This window comes from Trichomycterus rosablanca, chromosome 13, assembly GCF_030014385.1.
Source record: "Trichomycterus rosablanca isolate fTriRos1 chromosome 13, fTriRos1.hap1, whole genome shotgun sequence".
Lineage (NCBI taxonomy): Eukaryota > Metazoa > Chordata > Actinopteri > Siluriformes > Trichomycteridae > Trichomycterus > Trichomycterus rosablanca.
Window position 1 is genome coordinate 14,061,593 of NC_086000.1, and position 26,869 is coordinate 14,088,461.

Sequence of the window (26,869 nt, forward strand, 5' to 3'; positions counted from 1 at the left end):
GTGACATCAAGTAGAAAGCCAACTAGCAACTGGTATATACTGAAAAGGCTAAGATGCAAGCAATGTCCCAAAGCCAGAAGAGAATACAGTAGTGCAGTCAATAAATTAGCTCGGAAAGTGTCATTCTATGAGATTTCTAGAAGTATTATATGAATGGACTTTCAGAAGTCTTATTATTGGAAGGGTTTAGGACATTTGCCACATCATATCCTCTTCAACACAGTTCCACATTTATAAAAGATTAGCATCAATCACTTCCCCCCACACATGCACAGCAGTGAGAACCATTTCAAAGGCTGACTTTTCCTTTAAAACAGTCCAACAACAACTTCATCTGAACCAGTGTGCTAATGGGGAATTTCTCTACCAACACAGGGCTCATGCACAAATATGGATTGTCACCAAGCTTCGACTTCTGAGCTACTTCTAAGGAAAACATTTAGGTTTAGAGCTTGAAGGTTGCATTTTAATACGGGTTCTTTTAATCCATGGTATATTCCTACATAGGATCTTAAAATATGAATTGTATAAATATGTATAGCTTTGTATATAGAAATGGTACTGTGCAGAAGTCTTGGGCCACCATTAGATTTGGTGTTTTAGAAATGGTATAATAACCACACATAATTATTTCTTGGTCTATTTACACTGATCAGCCATAACATTAAAACCACCTCCTTGTTTCTACACTCACTGTCCATTTTATCAGCTCCACTTACCATATAGAAGCACTTTGAAGTTCTACAATTACTGACTGTAGTCCATCTGTTTCTCTGCATGCTTTGTTAGCCCCCTTTCATGCTGTTCTTCAATGGTCAGGACTCTCCCAGGACCACTACAGAGTAGTTATTATTTGGGTAATGGATCATTCTCAGCACTGCAGTGACACTGACATGGTGGTGGTGAGTTAGTGTGTGTTGTGCTGGTATGAGTGAATCAGACACAGCAGCGCTGATGGAGTTTTTAAACACCTCACTGTCACTGCTGGACTGAGAATAGTCCACCAACCAAAAATATATCCAGCCAACTGTGCCCCGTGGGCAGCGTCCTGTGACCACTAGGTAGGAGTGTCTAATAGAGTGGACAGTGAGTGGACACGGTATTTAAAAACTCCAGCAGCGCTGCTGTGTCTGATCCACTCATACCAGCACAACACACACTAACACACCACCACCATGTCAGTGACACTGCAGTGCTGAGAATGATCCACCACCCAAATAATACCTGCTCTGTGGTGGTCCTAAAAAAAGCAGGCTAAAAAAGTATGTAGAGAAACAGATGGACTACAGTCAGTAATTGTAGAACTACAAAGTGCTTCTATATGGTAAGTGGAGCTGATAAAGTGGACAGTGAGTGTAGAAACAAGGAGGTGGTTTTATTGTTATGGCTGATCGGTGTATGAGAATACAACCAGAAATACAGGAATTAAAGTAAGTATTAAAAAACAGAAAACAATCAGATAAAAACAGCTTCTATGGGGTAAAGTGGCAAGTATTTAGTGTGACTTCCCAATACACCTGAGCAATACCAGGAACAGGGCTCCCCTTAAACCTAAATAAAAAGGGTCGATTATAGCATGTTTGTGTAAGACATGCTTGAGCATTACTTATAAATGTTGTATAAGTTTAATTCATTGAAAGCTTGCTAATATGTGCAAGACCAACAATTAATCTCATCATTCCATTCAAAATGCCAAAAATCACAGAATGACAGACATAAGCATCAGCAAGGCCACTCTCAAAAGAAAAATTATTAAACAAAGATGTGCTATTCAAGCTGTTATAAAGAAATCTGAAGAATCAGGGGAGGTCAGGGACAAGGACTGGATGGCCAAAAACCTTTCAAAATCTGATGAGAAGTTTCTTCTCTGAGAGACCGGTCCAGCAAGGACCTGGCTCAGCAGCTCAATCTGGTTGACAGTTGACAGAGTAGCAAGCAAAAAAAACACTTTTACGTAAGGGGAACAGGGTGAAAAGGCTAAGATATGCTAAAGCCCACAAAGTTTGGAATGAGGATCAGTGAAAAAAAGCATTATGAAGCGATGAAACCAAGTTTGGGTCAGATCATCGACAATATGTGAGAAGAAAAGTTGGAGAGAAATGGAAGAATGAGTGCTTGCGGCCGTTTGCGGCGGGTCTGTCCTGTTTTGGGGCTGCATTTCTGCTGGTGGTGTTGGTGATGTCTGAATTGATGCTGAAATAAATGCTTAGAGGTACCGACAGATCCGGAAAGCTTCCGGAAAGCATCTGATTGGGAATGGTTTTATTTTTCAGCATGATAACAATCTCAAGCACACTGCTAATGCTGTGAAATCATATGTGGAGAGAAAAACAGCTGATATAACACTGACAGTCACAAACTGGCCTCCACAGTCCAGACCTGAATATTATAGAAGCAGTATGGGATCACCTGGACAGAGAAAGAAATAAGTCAGCCTAAATCTAAAAAGAACTTTGAACAGTACTAAAATAAGTCTGGTATAATATACTAGAAATAGATTTCAGTACAGTCTCCTCAATAGAGTTCAAGATGTGCTTAGTGCCAAGGAAGGTCACACTAAATACTGAATTTTGCCTGTAAAAGACATTTTTGTTTTTAAAATTGTGTTTTAATTTTGTGTACGTTTTCTGTATTTTCTGTTCGTATCTTAATTAAAAAAACAAAAATTAAATATAAGTAATCATTAAAACTTTGCGTAAACAACAAAGCTAGTGGTGGCCTTTGCATTTTTTATATATTTTTATATATGTACAAGTATATTGATTAATTATTCATAGTTAAAGCTGCTTTCCTTTAGCTTTAAATCAGACTTAAACAACAGTAAGGAATAATTCTAGACCAATGTAGACCTCCTCAGGTGGCACGGTGGGTAGCACTGTCACCTCACAGCAAGAAGGTCCTGGGTTTGATCCCCAGGCGGGGCTGGTTGGGTCCTTTCTGTGTGGAGTTTGCATGTTCTCTCAGTGTCTGCGTGGGTTTCCTCTAGGAGCTCCAATTTCCTCCCACAGTCCAAAAACATGCAGTCAGGTGACATTAAATTGCCCTATAGGAGAATGTGTGTGTGTATGTGTGTCTGCCCTGGCGATGGACTGGTGCCCCATCCAGGGTGTTACTGTGTGCCTTGCGCCCATTGAAAAGCTGGGATAGGCTCCAGCACCCCCCCAACCAATTAGGGTAATTGTAATATTGCTGAGCGTTTTGAGAGTGGGAATTATCTTTTCATTCAGTGTTGTGGTGTACAGCTATAAATGTCATCTCTTCCCTACACCTGCTGAGCTCATACAGCCTCATATTAACACACAACCTACACCATGTTTCACAGTTGGTTCTGTGAAGTCCTTGTGATAGTCCTGGCCAAATCTACACCAAACATGCTGAACTCCATCTGATCCAAACAGGTTAATCTTTATCTTACCAGATATTCCTCAGTTTTCTTTTAATGTTTTTTTTTTGCAAACTTTAGTCTTGCAGTTACACAAGACTCATCACTTCACAAGTTTAATGTCAAACACAGTCATGGACAATTTAGTGTCTCCAATTCACCTTTTTGTTAGCAACAGCTTTTTTCTTGGACGTTGTCCATAGAGGTTGACTTTGTGTAAAGTTCAGCATACTGTCGGAGCAGTCACAGCCAATTTCTGTGGATAAGTCTCGTGCTAAGCTGAAAGCACTGGCCCGTGTGTTTTTCAGTGCAAGATTTGTCTGATAACTGCTGCCACTGTGTTTCGGATTATGTTTGGTAGCTTATCAATGTTCTTTTATACCTGTGTTACATACACCACATAAAAGCCCACAATTGAGAAAATTCTGGTGTTAACAGCTTGTTTCGTCAAACAAACAGACAAGCACTCAAAAGCAATAAATAGTTTGGCCAGTGGTGCACCAGGGCTTAAGTATTTAGCCTTAATCAGAAATGACAGTACAGGTGTACTTACTTTTGTTCCACTTTTTCTTCTGAGCTTTTACAATGAAATTGGTCATTTGATTCTAATGTGTCTGACCTGATTGTTTTTAACTAAAACAATGGCATGCATCCTATTGTTTAAATGAATACAATGTTATTTTAAATCAATTAACATTTATACTTATTTTTGTTGTATACTGTATCATTATGCATTTATGGCAAAACCCTTGACTTTTGTACCACCCATAAATGAAACATTGACCCAGAAGTATTGTGAAATGTGCAGTAATGTACTTTTGTAGAGCAGTGGTGATCTGTGTTTTTTTTTCTTCTTTTTACATTGCTTAAAAAAGAATTAATTCTTCTCAATTGTTCTTTACTAAAAACTACATTGTTTAGTACTGATATCTCAATGCCTGGCATTCTAACTCGACGGGATGAAGCTGTGGCCGTGCCATAAAAGTTAAAGTGGGCCATCTATGTGTTTTTGGTCTATATAAGACGCCTTTATCCAAAGCGACTTACAGTACAGTGACTGTATACAGTCTGAGCAATTCTGAGGGTTGAGGGCCTTGCTCAGCAACCCAGCAGTGGTTTCTGATTGATAGTCCAGTACCTTAACCACTAGGCTACAACTGCCTAGTAACTACAATGATCAACTGTTCAGATGATAATTCAAGTCTTAATATATTACAGCCTTAATAAATGCAGTAGCATTAATAGTAATTTATACAGCATAGCCAGCTGCCTATTATGATCAATTTAGCACTTTGAGATCACATATTGAAATCAAAATGATTTAATGTTAAATACCTGGGAAAAGAAATGTCATGTTTCAACTAATAAAAGTTCTGGAAGTGTGCTAGTGTGCGTTCTTCTTTTTATTTAGCCCACAGAAAAAGAATTAATTGTACTGTAATGAAATTAGCCTTAATAATTCATGATTAGTGCATTTCTGCACTCGTCTAAGGATGAGTTTATTACTATCATTACACACATTTAAAAACCACATGTGAAAGTGACATGTTTTTTTGTGTGAGAAGAATAAAGTTTAGCTGGTAAGCAAATTTACTGTTTACATTTTAAACTTTAGTGTAGTCCAGTTGACCCCCCCTCTCCAAAAGCCAACATCTACCAACTAAACCTTTAAAAATTCCAAAAACAAAACAGCATGTAGGTCACTTTTTTAAATGTTTGCAGTACACAGCCGCTCTGCTTTGAACTACACATACTAATACTATTTGGCTGTTGTATTTGATACATACTTATGTAATAAACAAGGTTAGGACAGCGGCACAGTGGCTCAGTCTCACAGCAAGAAGGTTCTGGGTTCGATTCCCAGGTGGAGTTTAGAATGTTCTCCCCGTGTCTGCGAGGGTTTCCTCCGGGAGCTCCGGTTTCCTCCCACAGTCCAAAGACGTGCAAGTGAGGTGAATTGGCGATACAAAACTGTCCATGACTGTGTTTGACTTTAAACTTGTGAACTGATGAACCTTGTGTAACAAGTAACTACTGTTCCTGTCATGAATGTAACCAAAGTGTAAAACATGACATTAAAATCCTAATAAACAAACAAAACAAGGTTAGAAACAGCTGAGATGGAAAGAAATAGCTCACCGGATTTGATTTCATGTCCATTAAGTTGTCCAAGATCCGAGTAACTGGCAAGTTCTATATCAGAAAAAGAGATAGGATTGTTAACCAACGATTGGATAGCAGAGAGAATTCTAAATAAAACAAAATTAGAAATGTTTGTCTGTACACCAGATGATGCATACACGTAATAAACAAATACAATAATTTATTTATGTAAATTAGTCATAAAAACTGTGTGTTTCTATCCACACAGGCTGCATCTCTATCATACTATATAGTATGTTCTGATGCCACTGGTAGTGCTGTAATTAGACTTAGTTTATTAGTATCTGTTTGGGTAAACAGGGTCATCTGTTACTAGCATTCATGCACCAACCAAACTCACAAAAGATCTACTTATTTTTTAACATTTCTCCTGATTTAACAACATAAGTAAATCCTTCATCACAGGAATTATGTGCCAAACCTGCATTTCGTATCACCATGAGAAATGGTGAATTTTTGACGGATTATTACCAAATTGCAGACACTCGTTTTGCAACAGTCTCACATTATAAGACTTTTGTTAATGTAAATGTTGTCACATATCTTGACAGAAGTTAATGGCTATATACACCGACCAGGCATAGCATTATGACCACTGACAGGTGAAGTGAATAACACTGATCATTTCTTTATCACGGCACCTGTTAGTGGGTGGGATATATTAGTAAGCAAGTAAACATTTTATCCTCAAAGTTGATGTGTTAGAAGCAGGAAAAATGGACAAGCGTAAGGATTTAAGTGAGTTTGACAAGGGCCAAATTGTGATGGCTAGACGACTGGGTCAGAGCATCTCCAAAACTGCAGCTCTTGTGGGGTGTTCCCGGTCTGCAGTGGTCAGTATCTATTAAAAGTGGTCCAAGGAAGGAACAGTGATAAACGGGTGACAGGGTTATGGGCGGCCAAGGCTCACTGATGCACGTGGGGAGCGAAGGCTGGCCCGTGTGGTCTGATCCAACAAATGAGTTACTGTAGCTAATGTTGGTTCTGATAGAAAGGTGTCAGAATACACAGTGCATCACAGTTTGTTGCATATGGGGCAGCAAAAGGGGGATCAACACGATAGTAGGAAGGTGGTCATAATGTTATGCCTAATCAGTGTAAATAATTGATAAGTGAAAACTCACATGTTGTTTCAGGACTAGATTCTTCACACCTTCCATTACAAACTGTGAACCAGTGTTCATCACCCTGGAGAAGAGGCTGCAGAAAAGAAAACACACAGAGCGTCAGTTTTGTTTAAATGTATTTAAGTTATTTATTATTATTTTTTATTATTTATTATGTATTTTATAAAAGAATGTAGCTTCATACCCCATTGGTTTCACTCCACTGTTACCATAGTTGGTTGGTCCAGCAGCAATCTTTGTAAAAGCTCTATAAAATGAATTATATTAGTTACAAAGCTACAGTTCTTATTTTCACTGTGGTTATCGTGAAATTGTGATATGTTATTTTGTATGGGTTGACACTGGCAAGAACTTACTTCCACTGCTTTATGTAGTTTAAGGGGGAGAGGTCACAAGCAGCGTCAGTCAAAGCCTTTTTATATTGTTCAAGATCACTCTGCAAGAACAAATGGTCAGAGACGAGACTCAAAAAAGATATATTTATTCAACATTTTTAATCAAAAGGAAGCATCTGAAAGGATTTAACTTTAATTGTAATGATGTATTTGAGCTAAATCGCTAGTCATTAGGGCTCTGTCAGCACCCCACTGCATGAAGGATGAGCACAAACCCTCAGCTCTCCAGCAGACACTTCGGTCTGCACCACATCAGAAACGAAGCCATTTTAATTTGACCGACATCATTACTAACTCAAAAAACAAGCAACAAAAGGGCTGAGTCCACGCAAAAAATTAGCCAAAAATAATGAGCTGAGGTTCAGAGGGAGACAGATGAAAGATGTGGAAAAAGATTTCCTGTTTAAACGAAACTGTCCGTCTTATAAACACAGTATCTTCTTTTGAAGAGGACATGCTTCAGCTGCCTGCATTGATCAACATGATAGTCAAAGACAGCAGGGTTCCCCAGTCAGCATGTCTCCTCTGCTAAGGACCTGAGCCTTAAGGGTAATTCAGTGTCACCCTTGTGGAAAAAGAATCTGGATACTCTCCAGGCTGGGGTCATACACATCCCAGCTTGGTGTCTTGGCTTCCTCCACTACCTCTGGAAAGCAAAGGGAATCAACACTTCCATACTTCTGTCCGGTTAGGAATAAGACCCTGCTATGAGATGAACAATCCTGTATTATAAGGCTGCAAGAGGAATAAGACTTGGCCAAGCAACAGAGGGTGTCAGTGTTCCCTGAATCTACGCCACATGTGTCCCAAAAAGACAACAAGGTTTTTAGGCAATGTCTGAGAACTGGCATTCAGAACATAGACGTTCCAGTTTGGCTCAGTGTTTTGCTCCACATAAATATCCATTTGTCTTCTGCTATTTAAAATAAGCCACAACATTACCAAAAGTGCACCTCAGGAGAGCCTACCGTAAATTTCCATGGGTCCACACAATCTAATAGGACGTCTAGCATAGAAAGCACTGCATCTCACCTCTGAGGGAGGCTGCTGGGAAGTGATATAGTAGATTAGGAAGAGTCTCATCTTATCCTCTGGTGTTCCAGCTACCAAGAAAAAGAAAAAAATAGTCAGTGAATATTTATGTCCAGGAATAATTCAGATTTATTTACGGGAAGAGTAATCTCTAAAAACAAGCAAGAGCCAATTAAAATCCACCATATTGCAAAGTAAACTCTATAAGAACTTCACATGCTATAGTAAGTTTTTATTTCTGTCACTGTCTGCACCAGTGCAAGTCACAGAGCAAGAGGCTCATTATAGCAAGAGGACCAAATGATTAAGTTGGTAGAATCGCATTTTTTTAAGTTTATATAATTACCTGATACAACTGGATGCATTTCTTATTAATATTGTGAATTAGCACAAAGCACTCTAATAACTCAGCTAGTACACTGATCATTTATAAACCATTTAACTACAACCTTTTACCACACCAAAATGATCATTTTTGTAAAGACATTAAATCTATTAAAGAAATCATTTTAGAATGGCACTGTACCCAAACATCTCAGGATAAAGCTTTTACTAAATATGAATGAATAATCAATTGTTTAAAACAAGGCGCCCAGGTGGCGCAGCGGGATATTCCGCTAGCACACCAGCACCGAGTTTCTGAACTCCTCGGTTTGAAACTCGGTGCTGCCACCGGTCGGCTGGGTGCCATCTGGTGGGCATAATTTGTTATTTATTATTCCCCCCCCCCCTTTTTCTCCCCCTTTAGCACATCCAATTGTTCAATTTGCATCGTGCTTCCTCTCTGTCTATGCCAAACCCTGCCCTGACCGAGGAGATCGAAGCTAACCCATATCCCCTCAGAAACATGAGCAGCAGCCGGATGCATTTTTGCCACCCGCACATTGATGAGTTTGGCGCCACCTAGCGTTGCATGCGGAGAGACACACCCTAAGGGCACTTTTTCCTCATCTCTGTGCAGGCGCCTCTAATCAGCCGGTAGAGGTCGTAATCGCATTCTGGCAGAGAGAGACCCACATCCGGTTCTTTGTCCCACTCAGCTTCAAACCGGGGAGGCAGAGCTGGATTCGATACGAGGTACTAAGAATCCAGCTCTGGTTGCAGCGAGTCTTTTTTACCGCTGCGCCACCTGAGCGGCTGGCGGGCATAATTGGCAGTGCCTGCAGCAGATACTAATTGGCCACCATATCTGTAGGGTGGGAGGCCGGACTATGCGTGGGTGGATGAGTCTTCACACGCTGTGTAAGGACCCTGATTGGCGGAAGAGACGCCTGTGCAGAAAGCAGGGGTGAGAAGAGGAGGGCTGTACACGTGTCGGAAGAGGCGTGTACAGTGACATGCTCTCCTTGGATGCAATCTGGTATCTCTCAGCAGTGGAAGACAAAAATTAAGCCTCAGCAGGGTCACCAACTGGCTGTGTCTGAGGGGGGAAAGCCAGATAAGGAATCATCTTCATGCTGCTGCAACAGTTACTCCTACTGTCTGGTTAAAGCACCAGTGTAAGTGGTGGAAATACAGAGCCAAGTGTGATTCACGGCATGCCTTAAAGGTTTGCTGTAAGAGTACACAGCTGGCTCATAAATAAAAAAATTACAAAAGTGTCTCTACACATGGATGGTGAAGTTTGGCGAAGATTTAATTTTTAACCACTTGTATTACATTTTATTTGTTAGTTTGATAATGCATAAAAAACAGTTTTGCAGAAATTGAAAGATAAAGAGCTAAATTAACTCTAGCTAACCAAAGCCAAAACCTTTTCCTCCTAGAATCACTAATAGAAGAACAGAAGATAGAATGCCTTTATTTGTCATATATACTAGAGATGCATGAGTACCGATACTAGTATCGGGTATTAGCCCGATACCGCGCTCATTAACTCGTACTTGTACTCGCAAACGAGGCTCCGATACTAAACATCCGATACCTTGTGCCTAGTGCACGTTGCTGCGTTAACGCAGGGGTTTTCAACCTGTGGGACGCGAGTGCCTGACCGGGGGGCGTGACATTACGAGATTTTTTTACTTCTAAAACTAAAGCAATTCATTTTTCACCCACGGGAGACAGATTGAATTATTCTCACTGACCACGCTCACACGCACGTTTAATGTTCCGTTTGAAAAAAAAAACCCCTTCAAAATAGAGCTAACAGCGAAGATAACCGGTTACAAAAGCAGCGACCGCTGTTATAGGACGTGTTTGTGTTCAATACTCTGTTCACAGTGTCGATACAAGTGATTCAGGAGTCGACTCATTTTAAGCTTCTTTTCTCAGTCATCTCTCCGTGTTTACTGTTATAATGAATGTTGCGGTTGTAAATAAACACCAACTACTACAGAACATTTTGTGTGACTCGCTTACATTATAAAGCTCAGGCTTAATTATACTGGTTATTACCACAGAGCGGGAGCCGACTCAGAGTCGTTTACGATTTACCGAGGTGAACCACGAATGGATGTGCTGATAGAATCGGCTCAGATGGGATCGGACTGTATTATCCTTTTAAAGTAAATATTTCAATCAGCAGAATCGCATCGCATGTATGATGTGCACAACGTTAATTACGTGCGTTTATTAATGAACGTTAACGTTAGCTTGTCAGAAGCTTTCTCAATGATGTCTGTGCGGTGTTTTTTTTTTTTTTTTTTTACAATTAGTGATGGCAACCCAAGCAACTGTTCCACTGCACTATTTTACACTAAAAACTACACTATTCCATAATGCTCCAGATTGCATCATTCTAAATAGGTATCGGTATTGGCGAGTACAAAAATACATGTACTTGTACTCGTACTCGGTTGGGAAAAAATGGTATTGATGCATCCCTAATATATACATATACAGGTGTGCAGTACAACTAAATTCTTTCTTCACGTATCCCAGCTTGTTTGGAAGGGTCAAGGTCAGTGCAGGGTCAGCCATCGTACGGCGTCTCTGGAGCAGAGAGGGTTAGGGGCCTTGCTCAAGGGCCCAACCGTGGGATTGAATTTGAATTGAATTTTTATTATTCCACCGCTTTTTGTCCGGCTTTCTTCATCCGCAGTTTTCGAGATATCGACCCCGTTCCAACTCTAAATCGTCCGGCCTGTTGAGGAATGGACTGCTTGTATACAGCTTTTGGATCCGCCGCCCGTTCACCCGCCACGCCCGTTTTTACGAAAACTTTTTTCCATTGACTTCCATTCAAGTTTGAGATATCGACGTCATTCCAACTCTAAATCGTCCAGCCCATTGATGACACCTCGTCATATATAAAATTTTTGAATACGCACACACGCCCGCCACGCCCGTTTATTTGCCCCATTCTCTTCCATTCTTTTTTTGAAAGTTAGAGATATCAACACCATTCCAACTCTAAATCGTCCGGCCCGTTGATGACACCGGGACATGGATGCAATTTTTGGATACGCACACCCGCCTACCTGCCACGCCCATTTTTGACATTTCGAGATATCAACACCGTTCCAACTTTAAATCATACAGCCCGTTGATGACACTCCCGACTTAGATACAGCATTTGAATACACGCGCCCGCCCGCCCGCCGCAGCGCAATCACACTCGCATTTTCTTCAGGAAATCCACCTCTCTAGTTAAATATGTTGTTTCATTCCAAAATTTTGATTCTATACTGTTCTCTTTTTTCCCGCAAAGTGAAAAAGTACAGTCAGGGTGGAAGGAATTTTCTTATTTGGATACGAAGATTACTAAAGATAAATAGATTAGTTTGTGAAGTTGACATTAGCAAATCCTCATTACTAAAACACCGTTTTAAATTTTAAATAATTTTAATACTGATTTTTTACAGTCATGTAGTCAAGGCTTTACTGACTCCTAGTAATAAATTTAATTACAGTACCAAATACTATTTCAGACTAGACTAGTGATTCTCCACTGGTCCAGTATTGTGTGAACCAAGAAATGTCTAAAGGTACCATTGACTTATAGGCATATATTTGTCTTTTAGAGAGAGCATGTGCTACAACAGAGTGCTTTTTTGCTTGAATGGCCAGCCCGCAGTTTCTAATGAAAATGTATGGCACATCATGAAGAGGAAAATCAAGCAATGGCGAGCACGGACTGTTCAGCAGCTGAAATGTTAAGCAAGAGTGGGCAAAAATGAGGTCATGTGACTGTCTATGTCAGCAGTTTTGCATGTCTCTAGTAGTAACAGAATGCCATTTTTTGTATACTGTACACAGGAACTAATATTGTATTCAAAACAAAGAGAAGCAGTTGTTGTTTTCTGAAAAGAGGCATATGTTGTTGTATGTTGCTCACCATCAGGGTCACTGATAATATCCAGCAGAGATTTGTCCAGAGTGGACTTGCTCATAAGCTTCTCCTCATACTCAAAGTACACATCCAGCTTGCGTGACTGTGAACAAAACACAAGGTCAGTCAGTAGCCGACGACAAATAGACAGTGAATCTTGAAGAAATAAAAGTACGTACTAAGAAAATGTAATCCTATCAAGCAATAACATTTCTTTTGTAAAATATTCACCTTAATGTGGTTCAAAACTGCTGTAGCAACATTAGTGTGAAGGTCAATTAGTCTCTTTTTCTCTAGAAGCTCAGGAAGAGAACTGTTTGGATACAGGAGTATTGTGTTACCTGAGAGCACAGATGCTAAATACTAGACAGTAGAACTGTCCATCATATATTACACAACAAGGCAAAGCTAAAATAATATACACTCTTATAATAGAACACTGAATAGACACTGCATTAAGTGTGCATGATAGTGTTCTGATAGCCACTTCTCCTATAAATGATTGTAATGCTACACCTCATACAGTCTCACCTGACAGCCGAGGTAAGTTTGGCAGTGTTGTCAGACAACATGCTAATGGCTCCTTCATCTTCCCCTTCAAGGCCCTTTAGAGATAACCAAAATCCCATCAGTGATGTTTCAAAATTTAAAGATTCAGTGTACAAACCATACTGACAGCATTAGAAATTGTGTTTTTGTACCTACCATAATGCTCTTTAGATGCTTGACCTCCTCTTCTTGGCTCCTATATGCATCTAACTCTTCCTGCACTGATTCTGCTACCTCAGGAAATGGACTGAAAACAAAATAGCAATAATCTTAACTAAAGCATTTAAAGATTTGGTCCAAGTACCCTTAAAGCAAACATGCTAATAGAATCTAATTACCCGCAAAACAACTGGAACCTTTTAAAGCTATACTAGTCATCTAGTACGTCATATTCGTGATAATATTTGTTAGAGGTCATCATCCTACAATAAAACAATTATTATTGTGATCTACAGTGTTATATATATTATTATATATTATATATATTAGGGATGTCCCGATCACGTTTTTTTTTTTTCCCCGAGCCCAATACTTGTATTTTCTAGATATTGTCTAGATAAGAACTAGATTATACTGTTCACACAGTGCACACTTTAAGTACATTACAGTTATTCAAATTACTCCAATGTACATGTTTAACAACTGAATAGCTCTGCAGTGCTGTAGGAAAAAAATTGCCTGCATCCAAGCTATTGCTTAATGTTCTTTTATTTTTACAAAATAAAAGTAAACAAACAGTGCAGCATTGTAGTAGTAAAACTAGAACACTCAAAATGAAGTGAAGGTCTGAGATGTCGTTCAGTCTTGTAACACGTAAACTCGTAAAAGCTGTATGGTATGGTCCTGAAGTTTTCATACTCGGATTAAAAGTTATTGTTTTGTAAACCGGAGTGATCCTCGACTCACACACCATATAAACAGTAAAATTCTACAGTAATGAACGCAGCTCTGCTTCTACCGCCTCGTGAAACGCTCGCATTGCAGACATTACACTTCGCTGTTGGACTTGTTTCACTTTCCAATTTAAAGTATTTCCACACAGCGGACATGCTGACGTAAAACGAAAAATCGGGCTTAGGATCGGCCTTAGTAAAGCCGATACCGATCAGTTAAAAACTGCCTTGATCGGCCCCGATTCCAATCTTTGAGATCGGATCGGGACATCCCTAATATATATATATATATATATGTATATTATATATGTATATTATATATATATATATATATATATATATATATATATATATATATACAGTGTATCACAAAAGTGAGTACACCCCTCACATTTCTGCAGATATTTAAGTATATCTTTTCATGGGACAACACTGACAAAATGACACTTTGACACAATGAAAAGTAGTCTGTGTGCAGCTTATATAATAGTGTAAATTTATTCTTCCCTCAAAATAACTCAATATACAGCCATTAATGTCTAAACCACCGGCAACAAAAGTGAGTACACCCCTTAGTGAAAGTTCCTGAAGTGTCAATATTTTGTGTGGCCACCATTATTTCCCAGAACTGCCTTAACTCTCCTGGGCATGGAGTTTACCAGAGCTTCACAGGTTGCCACTGGAATGCTTTTCCACTCCTCCATGACGACATCACGGAGCTGGCGGATATTCGAGACTTTGCGCTCCTCCACCTTCCTCTTGAGGATGCCCCAAAGATGTTCTATTGGGTTTAGGTCTGGAGACATGCTTGGCCAGTCCATCACCTTTACCCTCAGCCTCTTCAATAAAGCAGTGGTCGTCTTAGAGGTGTGTTTGGGGTCATTATCATGCTGGAACACTGCCCTGCGACCCAGTTTCCGGAGGGAGGGGATCATGCTCTGCTTCAGTATTTCACAGTACATATTGGAGTTCATGTGTCCCTCAATGAAATGTAACTCCCCAACACCTGCTGCACTCATGCAGCCCCAGACCATGGCATTCCCACCACCATGCTTGACTGTAGGCATGACACACTTATCTTTGTACTCCTCACCTGATTGCCGACAAACATGCTTGAGACCATCTGAACCAAACAAATTAATCTTGGTCTCATCAGACCATAGGACATGGTTCCAGTAATCCATGTCCTTTGTTGACATGTCTTCAGCAAACTGTTTGCGGGCTTTCTTGTGTAGAGACTTCAGAAGAGGCTTCCTTCTGGGGTGACAGCCATGCAGACCAATATGATGTAGTGTGCGGCGTATGGTCTGAGCACTGACAGGCTGACCCCCCACCTTTTCAATCTCTGCAGCAATGCTGACAGCACTCCTGCGGCTATCTTTCAAAGACAGCAGTTGGATGTGACGCTGAGCACGTGCACTCAGCTTCTTTGGACGACCAACGCGAGGTCTGTTCTGAGTGGACCCTGCTCTTTTAAAACGCTGGATGATCTTGGCCACTGTGCTGCAGCTCAGTTTCAGGGTGTTGGCAATCTTCTTGTAGCCTTGGCCATCTTCACGTAGCGCAACAATTCGTCTTTTAAGATCCTCAGAGAGTTCTTTGCCATGAGGTGCCATGTTGGAACTTTCAGTGACCAGTATGAGAGAGTGTGAGAGCTGTACTACTAAATTGAACACACCTGCTCCCTATGCACACCTGAGACCTAGTAACACTAACGAGTCACATGACATTTTGGAGGGAAAATGACAAGCAGTGCTCAATTTGGACATTTAGGGGTGTAGTCTCTTAGGGGTGTACTCACTTTTGTTGCCGGTGGTTTAGACATTAATGGCTGTATGTTGAGTTATTTTGAGGGAAGAATAAATTTACACTGTTATATAAGCTGCACACAGACTACTTTTCATTGTGTCAGTGTCATTTTGTCAGTGTTGTCCCATGAAAAGATATACTTAAATATCTGCAGAAATGTGAGGGGTGTACTCACTTTTGTGATACACTGTATATATATATATATATATATATATATATATATATATATATATATATATATATACAGTGGGGGAAATAAGTATTTGATCCTCTGCTGATTTTGTAAGTTTACCCCCTTACAAAGACTTGAACAGTCTATAATTTTTATGGAAGGTTTATTTTAATAGAGAGAGACAGAATATCAACAAAAAATACAGAAAAAAAACATTAAATAAAAGTTATAAATTAATTTGCATTTAATTAAGGGAAATAAGTATTAGATCCCCTACCAACCAACAAGAATTTGGACCCCCACAGACCGGTTATGTGCCCATGAGGCACACAAATTAGTCCTGTCCCTGTATAAAAGACTCCTGTCACAGAATCAGTTTCTTCCGTTCAAATCTCTCGACCACCATGGGCAAGACCAAAGAGCTATCAAAGGACGTCAGGGACAAGATTGTAGACCTGCACAAGGCTGGAATGGGCTACAAGACCATCAGCAAGAAGCTTGGTGAGAAAGAGACCACTGTTGGTGCGATAATTCGAAAATGAAAGAAATACAAGATCACAGTCAATCACCCTCACTCTGGAGCTCCATGCAAGATCTCACCTGGTGGGGTAAGAATGATTCTGAGAAAGGTGAGGTCAGTCCAGAATTACACGGGAGGAGCTTGTCAATGATTTCAAGGGAGCTGGGAGCACAGTCACCAAGAAAACCATTAGTAACACACTTCGCCGTAATGGATTGAGATCCTGCAGTGCCCGCAAAGTCCCTTTGCTCAAGAAGGCTCATGTACAGGCCCGTCTAAAGTTTGCCAATGAACACCTGAATGATTCAGAGAAAGCTTGGGAGAATGTGATATGGTCAGATGAGACCAAAATTGAGCTCTTTGGCATCAACTCCACTCGCCGTGTTTGGAGGCAGAGAAATGCCCGGTGGGGATGGTGTTCTTGGGGTCATATCCAGCATTTCTCTGCTCCCAGCTCCCTTGAGATCATTGACAAGCTCCTCCCGTGTAATTCTGGACTGACCTCACCTTTCTCAGAATCATTCTTACCTCACCAGGTGAGATCTTGCATGGAGCTCCAGAGTGAGGGTGATTGACTGTGATCTTGTATTTCTTCCATTTTCGAATGATCGCACCAACAGTGGTCTCTTTCTCACCAAGCTTCTTGCTGATGGTCTTGTAGCCCATTCCAGCCTTGTGCAGGTCTACAATCTTGTCCCTGACAGGTCCTTTGATAGCTCTTTGGTCTTGCCCATGGTGGTCGAGAGATTTGAACGGAAGAAACTGATTCTGTGACAGGAGTCTTTTATACAGGGACAGGACTAATTTGTGTGCCTCATGGGCACAAAACCGGTCTGTGGGGGTCAGAATTCTTGCTGGTTGGTAGGGGATCAAATACTTATTTCCCTTAATTAAATACAAATTAATTTATAACTTTTATTTAATGTTTTTTTTCTGGATTTTTTGTTGATATTCTGTCTCTCTCTGTTAAAATAAACCTTCCATAAAAATTATAGACTGTTCAAGTCTTTGTAAGGGGGTAAACTTACAAAATCAGCAGGGGATCAAATACTTATTTCCCCCACTGTATATATATATATATATATATATATATATATATATATATATATACACAGTGTATCACAAAAGTGAGTACACCCCTCACATTTCTGCAGATATTTAAGTATATCTTTTCATGGGACAACACTGACAAAATGACACTTTGACACAATGAAAAGTAGTCTGTGTGCAGCTTATATAACAGTGTAAATTTATTCTTCCCTCAAAATAACTCAATATACAGCCATTAATGTCTAAACCACCGGCAACAAAAGTGAGACTACACCCCTAAATGTCCAAATTGAGCACTGCTAGTCATTTTCCCTCCAAAATGTCATGTGACTCGCTAGTGTTACTAGGTCTCGGGTGTGCATAGGGAGCAGGTGTGTTCAATTTAGTAGTACAGCTCTCACACTCTCTCATACTGGTCACTGAAAGTTCCAACATGGCACCTCATGGCAAAGAACTCTCTGAGGATCTTAAAAGACGAATTGTTGCGCTACATGAAGATGGCCAAGGCTACAAGAAGATTGCCAACACCCTGAAACTGAGCTGCAGCACAGTGGCCAAGATCATCCAGCGTTTTAAAAGAGCAGGGTCCACTCAGAACAGACCTCGCGTTGGTCGTCCAAAGAAGCTGAGTGCACGTGCTCAGCGTCACATCCAACTGCTGTCTTTGAAAGATAGGCGCAGGAGTGCTGTCAGCATTGCTGCAGAGATTGAAAAGGTGGGGGGTCAGCCTGTCAGTGCTCAGACCATACGCCGCACACTACATCAAATTGGTCTGCATGGCTGTCACCCCAGAAGGAAGCCTCTTCTGAAGTCTCTACACAAGAAAGCCCGCAAACAGTTTGCTGAAGACATGTCAACAAAGGACATGGATTACTGGAACCATGTCCTATGGTCTGATGAGACCAAGATTAATTTGTTTGGTTCAGATGGTCTCAAGCATGTGTGGCGGCAATCAGGTGAGGAGTACAAAGATAAGTGTGTCATGCCTACAGTCAAGCATGGTGGTGGGAATGCCATGGTCTGGGGCTGCATGAGTGCAGCAGGTGTTGGGGAGTTACATTTCATTGAGGGACACATGAACTCCAATATGTACTGTGAAATACTGAAGCAGAGCATGATCCCCTCCCTCCGGAAACTGGGCCGCAGGGCAGTGTTCCAGCATGATAATGACCCCAAACACACCTCTAAGACGACCACTGCTTTATTGAAGAGGCTGAGTGTAAAGGTGATGGACTGGCCAAGCATGTCTCCAGACCTAAACCCAATAGAACATCTTTGGGGCATCCTCAAGCGGAAGGTGGAGGAGCGCAAAGTCTCGAATATCCGCCAGCTCCGTGATGTCGTCATGGAGGAGTGGAAAAGCATTCCAGTGGCAACCTGTGAAGCTCTGGTAAACTCCATGCCCAGGAGAGTTAAGGCAGTTCTGGAAAATAATGGTGGCCACACAAAATATTGACACTTCAGGAACTTTCACTAAGGGGTGTACTCACTTTTGTTGCCGGTGGTTTAGACATTAATGGCTGTATATTATGTTATTTTGAGGGAAGAATAAATTTACACTGTTACATAAGCTGCACACAGACTACTTTTCATTGTGTCAAAGTGTCATTTTGTCAGTGTTGTCCCATGAAAAGATATACTTAAATTTCTGCAGAAATGTGAGGGGTGTACTCACTTTTGTGATACACTGTGTATCACAAAAGTGAGTACACCCCTCACATTTCTGCAAATATTTCATTATTTCTTTTCATGGGACAACACTATAGACATGAAACTTGGATATAACTTAGAGTAGTCAGTGTACAGCTTGTATAGCAGTGTAGATTTACTGTCTTATGAAAATAACTCAACACACAGCCATTAATGTCTAAATGGCTGGCAACATAAGTGAGTACACCCCACAGTGAACATGTCCAAATTGTGCCCAAAGTGTCAATATTTTGTGTGACCACCATTATTATCCAGCACTGCCTTAACCCTCCTGGGCATGGAATTCACCAGAGCTGCACAGGTTGCTACTGGAATCCTCTTCCACTCCTCCATGATGACATCACGGAGCTGGTGGATGTTAGACACCTTGAACTCCTCCACCTTCCACTTGAGGATGCGCCACAGGTGCTCAATTGGGTTTAGTCCATCATCTTTACCTTCAGCTTCCTCAGCAAGGCAGTTGTCATCTTGGAGGTTGTGTTTGGGGTCGTTATCCTGTTGGAAAACTGCCATGAGGCCCAGTTTTCGAAGGGAGGGGATCATGCTCTGTTTCAGAATGTCACAGTACATGTTGGAATTCATGTTTCCCTCAATGAACTGCAGCTCCCCAGTGCCAGCAACACTCATGCAGCCCAAGACCATGATGCTACCACCACCATGCTTGACTGTAGGCAAGATACAGTTGTCTTGGTACTTCTCACCAGCGTGCCGCCACACATGCTGGACACCATCTGAGCCAAACAAGTTTATCTTGGTCTCGTCAGACCACAGGACATTCCAGTAATCCATGTTCTTGGACTGCTTGTCTTCAGCAAACTGTTTGCTGGCTTTCTTGTGCGTCAGCTTCCTTCTGGGATGACGACCATGCAGACCGAGTTGATGCAGTGTGCGGCGTATGGTCTGAGCACTGACAGGCTGACCTCCCACGTCTTCAACCTCTGCAGCAATGCTGGCAGCACTCATGTGTCTATTTTTTAAAGCCAACCTCTGGATACGACGCCGAACACGTGGACTCAACTTCTTTGGTCGACCCTGGCGAAGCCTGTTCCGAGTGGAACCTGTCCTGGAAAACCGCTGTATGACCTTGGCCACCATGCTGTAGCTCAGTTTCAGGGTGTTAGCAATCTTCTTATAGCCCAGGCCATCTTTGTGGAGAGCAACAATTCTATTTCTCACATCCTCAGAGAGTTCTTTGCCATGAGGTGCCATGTTGAATATCCAGTGGCCAGTATGAGAGAATTGTACCCAAAACACCAAATTTAACAGCCCTGCTCCCCATTTACACCTGGGACCTTGACACATGACACCAGGGAGGGACAACGACACATATGGGCACAATTTGGACATGTTCACTGTGGGGTGTACTCACTTATGTTGCCAGCTATATAGACATTAATGGCTGTGTGTTGAGTTATTTTCAGAAGACAGTAAATCTACACTGCTATACAAGCTGTACACTGACTACTCTAAGTTATATCCAAGTTTCATGTCTATAGTGTTGTCCCATGAAAAGATATAATGAAATATTTGCAGAAATGTGAGGGGTGTACTCACTTTTGTGATACACTGTATATATATATATATATAATTTTTTTTTTGTTTGTTTATACATTTTCTCCCCCTTTTCTCCCTTTTTAGCGCATATGAATCTTATCTCCTACACTTTGACGAGTGCAGTGCAGCTCAGCATTGTGTACGGAGAGACACACCCTGAAAGCACTCTTTTCTCATCTCTGTGTAGGCGCCATCAATTAGCCAGCAGAGGTCGTAATTGCACCAGTCATGACAGAGAGACCCCATCCGGCTTAGTCCCGCCCATATCTGAACAACAGGCCAATCATTGTTCATGTGGCCGCTCAGCCTAGCCGGTAGGCAGAGCTAAGATTCGATAAGATCTATTCGAGATCCCAGCTCTAGTTCCAGCGTGTGTTTTTACTGCTGCACCACATGAGCAGCCCCTAATTATTCCTTTTTGAATTTTTGTCACACTTAATTGTTTAAAATTATTAATAAAATTAATAATTGGGTTAAATTAGACCCAACACACCAAGGCAAGGATTACTGCCAGCCCAGCTTTATCTAAACATGACCTTTCCAGCAATGTGAAGCACTGCTGTATTCTGGGAAATTGGGAGAAATTAGGTTACAGGACTCTGTAAGTCTGGAAAGGGCTAAAGGGTTACAAAGCCATTTCTCTTAGACTTAAGCAAACTACAGTACATGCAAATTAGAACAGCTTGGCACACTATTAAATCTTCCTAGAAGTACTTTAAAATATCAGAGTTTAAAATTCAATTCAATTTAAAAATCGGCGTGCAGAGGTCACAAGTGCACCCAGACGAACATTTAAGAAACCCCTAAGCCTTTTGGGAAAATGTTCTGTGAACTGGTGAGTCACGGCGGAACTTTTTGGAAGACATGGGTCTTATTTCATTTGACAAAGTCAACACAGTATTTTAGAATGTAAGAATCATAGCTTTGATGTACCCTATTATTATTTACATTTCATTTCTGTGGGACTAAACTATTATTGGAATGCAAGTTAAACCAAGCTACTATTTTACAACATACATGAATATACACAGATCAGGCATAACATTATGACCACCTCCTTGTTTGTACATTCACTGTCCATTTTATCAGCTCCACTTACCACATTGAAGCACTTTGTAGTTCTACAATTACTGACTGTAGTCCATCAGTTTCTCTGCATGCTTTGTTAGCCCCCTTTCATGCTGTTCTTCAATGGTCAGGACTCTCCCAGGACCACCACAGAGCAGGTATTATTTAGGTGGTGGGTCATTCTCAGCACTGCAGTGACACTGACATGGTGGTGGTGTGTCAGTGTGTGTTGTGCTGCTATGAGTGGATCAGACACAGCAGCGCTGATGGAATTTTTAAAAACCACTGTCACTGTTAGACTGAGAATAGTCCACCAACCAAAAATATATTCAGACAACAGCGTCTCTGACTTTACATCTACAAGGTATACCAACTAGGTAGGAGTGTCTAATAGAGTGGACAGTAAGTGGACACAGTATTTAAAAACTCCAGCCGCGCTGCTGTGTCTGATCCACTCATAGCAGCACAACACACACTAACACACCACCACCATGTCATTGTCACTACAGTGCTCAGAATGATAAATTATAAATGATACCTACACTGTAGTGGTCCTGTTGGGGTCCTGCCATTAAAGAACAGCATGAAAGGGGGCTAACAAAGTATGTAGAGAAACAGATGGACTACAGTCAGTAATTGTAGAACTACAAAGTGCTTCTATATGGTAAGTGGAGCTGATAAAATGGACAGTGAGTGTAGAAACAAGGAGGTGGTTTTAATGTTATTTCTGATTGGTGTACATGTTCGATAACAGCAGTCTCTCACCTTCCTTTATGTTTCTGCCAAAACTTGTCAGCGGCTGTGAGATCATAGCTCTTTTTGTTCTTTTTCTTGGGCCGTGCCCCTGCTGGGCTAGCTTCTGATCCTGAAGACTCATCCATAGTGACCCTGTTCAGATGAAGATCCTAAAACACACACGGCCAATTCCAATTATACAGTGTATCACAAAAGTGAGTACACCCCTCACATTTCTGCAAATATTTAAGTATATCTTTTTTTATGGGACAACACTGACAAAATGACACTTTGACACAATGAAAAGTAGTCTGTGTGCAGCTTATATAACAGTGTAAATTTATTCTTCCCTCAAAATAACTCAATATACAGCCATTAATGTCTAAACCACCGGCAACAAAAATGAGTACACCCCTAAGAGACTACACCCCTAAATGTCCAAATTGAGCACTGCTTGTCATTTTCCCTCCAAAATGTCATGTGACTCGTTAGTGTTACTAGGTCTCAGGTGCGCATAGGGAGCAGGTGTGTTCAATTTAGTAGTACAGCTCTCACACTCTCTCATACTGGTCACTGAAAGTTCCAACATGGCACCTCATGGCAAAGAACTGTCTGAGGATCTCAAAAGACGAATTGTTGCGCTACATGAAGATGGCCAAGGCTACAAGAAGATTGCCAACACCCTGAAACTGAGCTGCAGCACAGTGGCCAAGATCATCCAGCGTTTTAAAAGAGCAGGGTCCACTCAGAACAGACCTCGCGTTGGTCGTTCAAAGAAGCTAAGTGCACGTGCTCAGCGTCACATCCAACTGCTGTCTTTGAAAGATAGGCGCAGGAGTGCTGTCAGCATTGCTGCAGAGATTGAAAAGGTGGGGGGTCAGCCTGTCAGTGCTCAGACCATACGCCGCACACTACATCAAATTGGTCTGCATGGCTGTCACCCCAGAAGGAAGCCTCTTCTGAAGTCTCTACACAAGAAAGCCCGCAAACAGTTTGCTGAAGACATGTCAACAAAGGACATGGATTACTGGAACCATGTCCTATGGTCTGATGAGACCAAGATTAATTTGTTTGGTTCAGATGGTCTCAAGCATGTGTGGCGACAATCAGGTGAGGAGTACAAAGATAAGTGTGTCATGCCTACAGTCAAGCATGGTGGTGGGAATGCCATGGTCTGGGGCTGCATGAGTGCAGCAGGTGTTGGGGAGTTACATTTCATTGAGGGACACATGAACTCCAATATGTACTGTGAAATACTGAAGCAGAGCATGATCCCCTCCCTCCAGAAACTGGGTCGCAGGGCAGTGTTCCAGCATGATAATGACCCCAAACACACCTCTAAGACGACCACTGCTTTATTGAAGAGGCTGAGGGTAAAGGTGATGGACTGGCCAAGCATGTCTCCAGACCTAAACCCAATAGAACATCTTTGGGGCATCCTCAAGCGGAAGGTGGAGGAGCGCAAAGTCTCGAATATCCGCCAGCTCCGTGATGTCGTCATGGAGGAGTGGAAAAGCATTCCGGTGGCAACCTGTGAAGCTCTGGTAAACTCCACGCCCAGGAGAGTTAAGGCTGTTCTGGGAAATAATGGTGGCCACAAAAAATATTGACACTTCAGGAACTTTCACTAAGGGGTGTACTCACTTTTGTTGCCGGTGGTTTAGACATTAATGGCTGTATATTGAGTTATTTTGAGGGAAGAATAAATTTACACTGTTATATAAGCTGCACACAGACTACTTTTCATTGTGTCAAAGTGTCATTTTGTCAGTGTTGTCCCATGAAAAGATATACTTAAATATCTGCAGAAATGTGAGGGGTGTACTCACTTTTGTGATACACTGTACATGCTATGACAATTTAATCTGTTACACAAAACAATGCAACAAGAACTGAATATAATAATGTAGATTTAATGTCAAAATAGTGAAGTGAAGTCTGTCAAAAACAAAAATCAAAAACTGAAATCTTAGGTGCATTTGGGTAGTTTGAATCTCAGCTCTGCTAATGGTCAGATGAGCGCCTATACAGACAATGATTGGCTAGTCTGAGGGAGGAACGCTGTAGGAATTCCTCATAACTGCTGCAAGTAAGCCTTTACTGGCTGATCAACGGGGCCTGCACAAAGAGACGGGGAATAATGGGATTGGTGAGTGACTCATCATGCACGATACGGCACATGAACCCGCATATAAACCCGTCTTGTGCAGGTGAAAAAAAGAGATACTGCACATGTGTCGGAGGGGCCGTGTGTTAGCTACAGCCCCATCGGTCAGGAGTGGAGGTCTGCAGCAGTAGAGGCGAAATACAAACAGGCAACCGGATATGACTAGATTGGGAGAAAACTCGTTATTTACTCTGCTATTACAAAAGTATTCAGTCCCCTTATTCAATACATTGTAGAACCACCTTTGGCCTTCAAGGCTTGGTCTTAGTTTTAACGATGCAGTGTAAATTGTGGACCCTGACAGACCCAGGTGTGTGCTTTTCTAAAGTATGTCCAACAAAATCAAGTCTCATACATTATACATTCTAAGAATAATTCAAGGTAATAAAATATGCCTGACCACAGGTGTATACAGTTACAATCAAAAATATTCAATACCCTAAGATGATCACTTAACAACCAAGGTCTTTATAGCCGGACTCCACAATGGATGCCACTCAGCATGGAAAGGCTTGACTGGAATGGACCAGAAGTAATTTGGATAATTCTGCAGAGTGAAAACTCAAATAAAAACTGGAACTGTTTGGCCATATGGGTCAGTGGTGCAAAAAAGGCGAGGCTTATGACCAGAGAGTACTCTCCCCCAGTCAAGCCTGGAGGTGTGTCAGTGATAATGTGAGGATGTTAATCTGCTGCAGGAACTGACAATCTTGACCAGTTTACTGGCATCATGGATTAACAGAAATGTCAAGGTGTTATGAGGAGTAACGTTTTGCTTTTTGTGGTGTAATTGAACCTCGGTGATAATTTAAGTAAACTAAAGCTTGATTTAGGAATCAGTCCAGGAATATCCTGGAGTGGCCTTCTCAATTCCAAAATCTTTGTCCCACAGTAAGTAGGACTGTTTTGTACAAGAAAAATGGGTGAATATTCCATAAGAACGGTTTCAGAAGCTTGTTATCTAAATCACTTATTATAGGTTATCAAGACAAGAGAATATTCTATCAAGTACCGAGACTGGGGGTTGAATAACAGTGCATTTGGACGTTTGTCAAGGGATCTAGATATTTTGCCATTTAAACTCAAAATTATGTCAATTAATATTACAGTATACACCGATCAGCCATAACATAAAAACCCCCTTCTTGTTTTTAAACTCACTGTTCATTTTATCAGCTCCACTTACCATATAGGAGCACTTTGTAGCTCTACAGTTACTGACTGTAGTCCATCTGTTTCTCTGCATGCTTTGTTACCCCCCTTTCATGCTGTTCTTCAATGGTTAGGACCCCCACAAGACCACCACAGAGTAGGTATTATTTGGGTGTTGGATCATTCTCAGCACTGCAGTGACACTGACATGGTGGTGGTGTGTTGGTGTGCGTTGTGCTGGTATGAGTGGATCAGACACAGCAGCGCTGCTGGAGTTTTTAAATAGCGTGTCCACTCACTGTCCACTCTATTAGACACTCCTACCTAGTTGGTCCACCTTGTAGATGTAAAGTCAGAGACGATCGCTCATCTATTGCTGCTGTTTGAGTTGGTCATCTTCTAGACCTTCATCAGTGGTCACAGGACGCTGCCCACAGGGCGCTTTTGGCTGGATATATATTTGGTTGGTGGACTATTCTCAGTCCAGCAGTGACAGTGAGGTGTTTAAAAACTCCAGCAGTGCTGCTGTGTCTTATCCACTCATACCAGCACAACACACACTAACACACCACCACCATGTCAGTGTCACTGCAGTGCTGAGAATGATCCACCACCCAAATAATACCTGCTCTGTGGTGGTCCTGGGAGAGTCCTGACCACTGAAGAACAGGGTGAAAGGGTAGCAAAGCATGCAGAGAAACAGATGGACTACAGTCAGTAATTGTAGAACTACAAAGTGCTTCTATATGGTAAGTAGAGTTGATAAAATGGACAGTGAGTGTAGAAACAAGGAGGTGGTTTTAATGTTATTTGCTGACAATAAAGGCATTCATTAATTCATTCCAAAATTCATTTAATGTTTTTTTTAAATTTATTTTTTAATTTCGTTTATGAATTTTCTCCCCTTTTCCTCCCTTTTAGCACGTCCAATTTGCTCGATTGCGTCATGCTTCCTCTTCACCAATGCCGATGCCTGCTCTGATTGAGGAGAACGAAGCTAACCCACGCCCCCTCCGACATGTGGGCAGCATGCCGTATGCATTTTATCACCTGCACTTTGACGAGTGCAGTGCAGCTCAGCGTTGTGTACGGAGAAGACACACCCTGAGAGCACTCTTTTC

General features: G+C 41.4%; 1 protein-coding gene across 2 annotated transcripts in view; it reads right to left on the reverse strand.

Moving 5' to 3' along the window:
• Positions 1 to 26,869, reverse strand: part of scfd1 (sec1 family domain containing 1) — a 47,847-nt gene that overhangs the window by 6,357 nt on the left and 14,621 nt on the right. The window contains exons 11-21 of one of the 2 annotated variants that reach the window (XM_063006928.1): positions 22,460 to 22,599; positions 13,075 to 13,165; positions 12,901 to 12,974; positions 12,601 to 12,682; positions 12,376 to 12,472; positions 8,100 to 8,170; positions 7,029 to 7,108; positions 6,857 to 6,919; positions 6,670 to 6,745; positions 5,522 to 5,575; positions 2,246 to 2,409 (exon numbers count right to left, since the gene is read on the reverse strand). In XM_063006928.1, coding sequence (XP_062862998.1) covers positions 2,353 to 2,409; positions 5,522 to 5,575; positions 6,670 to 6,745; positions 6,857 to 6,919; positions 7,029 to 7,108; positions 8,100 to 8,170; positions 12,376 to 12,472; positions 12,601 to 12,682; positions 12,901 to 12,974; positions 13,075 to 13,165; positions 22,460 to 22,599 — 885 coding nt within the window. In that variant the 3' untranslated portion in view covers positions 2,246 to 2,352. Of the gene's footprint in view, positions 1 to 2,245; positions 2,410 to 5,521; positions 5,576 to 6,669; positions 6,746 to 6,856; positions 6,920 to 7,028; positions 7,109 to 8,099; positions 8,171 to 12,375; positions 12,473 to 12,600; positions 12,683 to 12,900; positions 12,975 to 13,074; positions 13,166 to 22,459; positions 22,600 to 26,869 lie in introns of those variants that run through there. The other variant, XM_063006927.1, reaches the window with a different exon arrangement.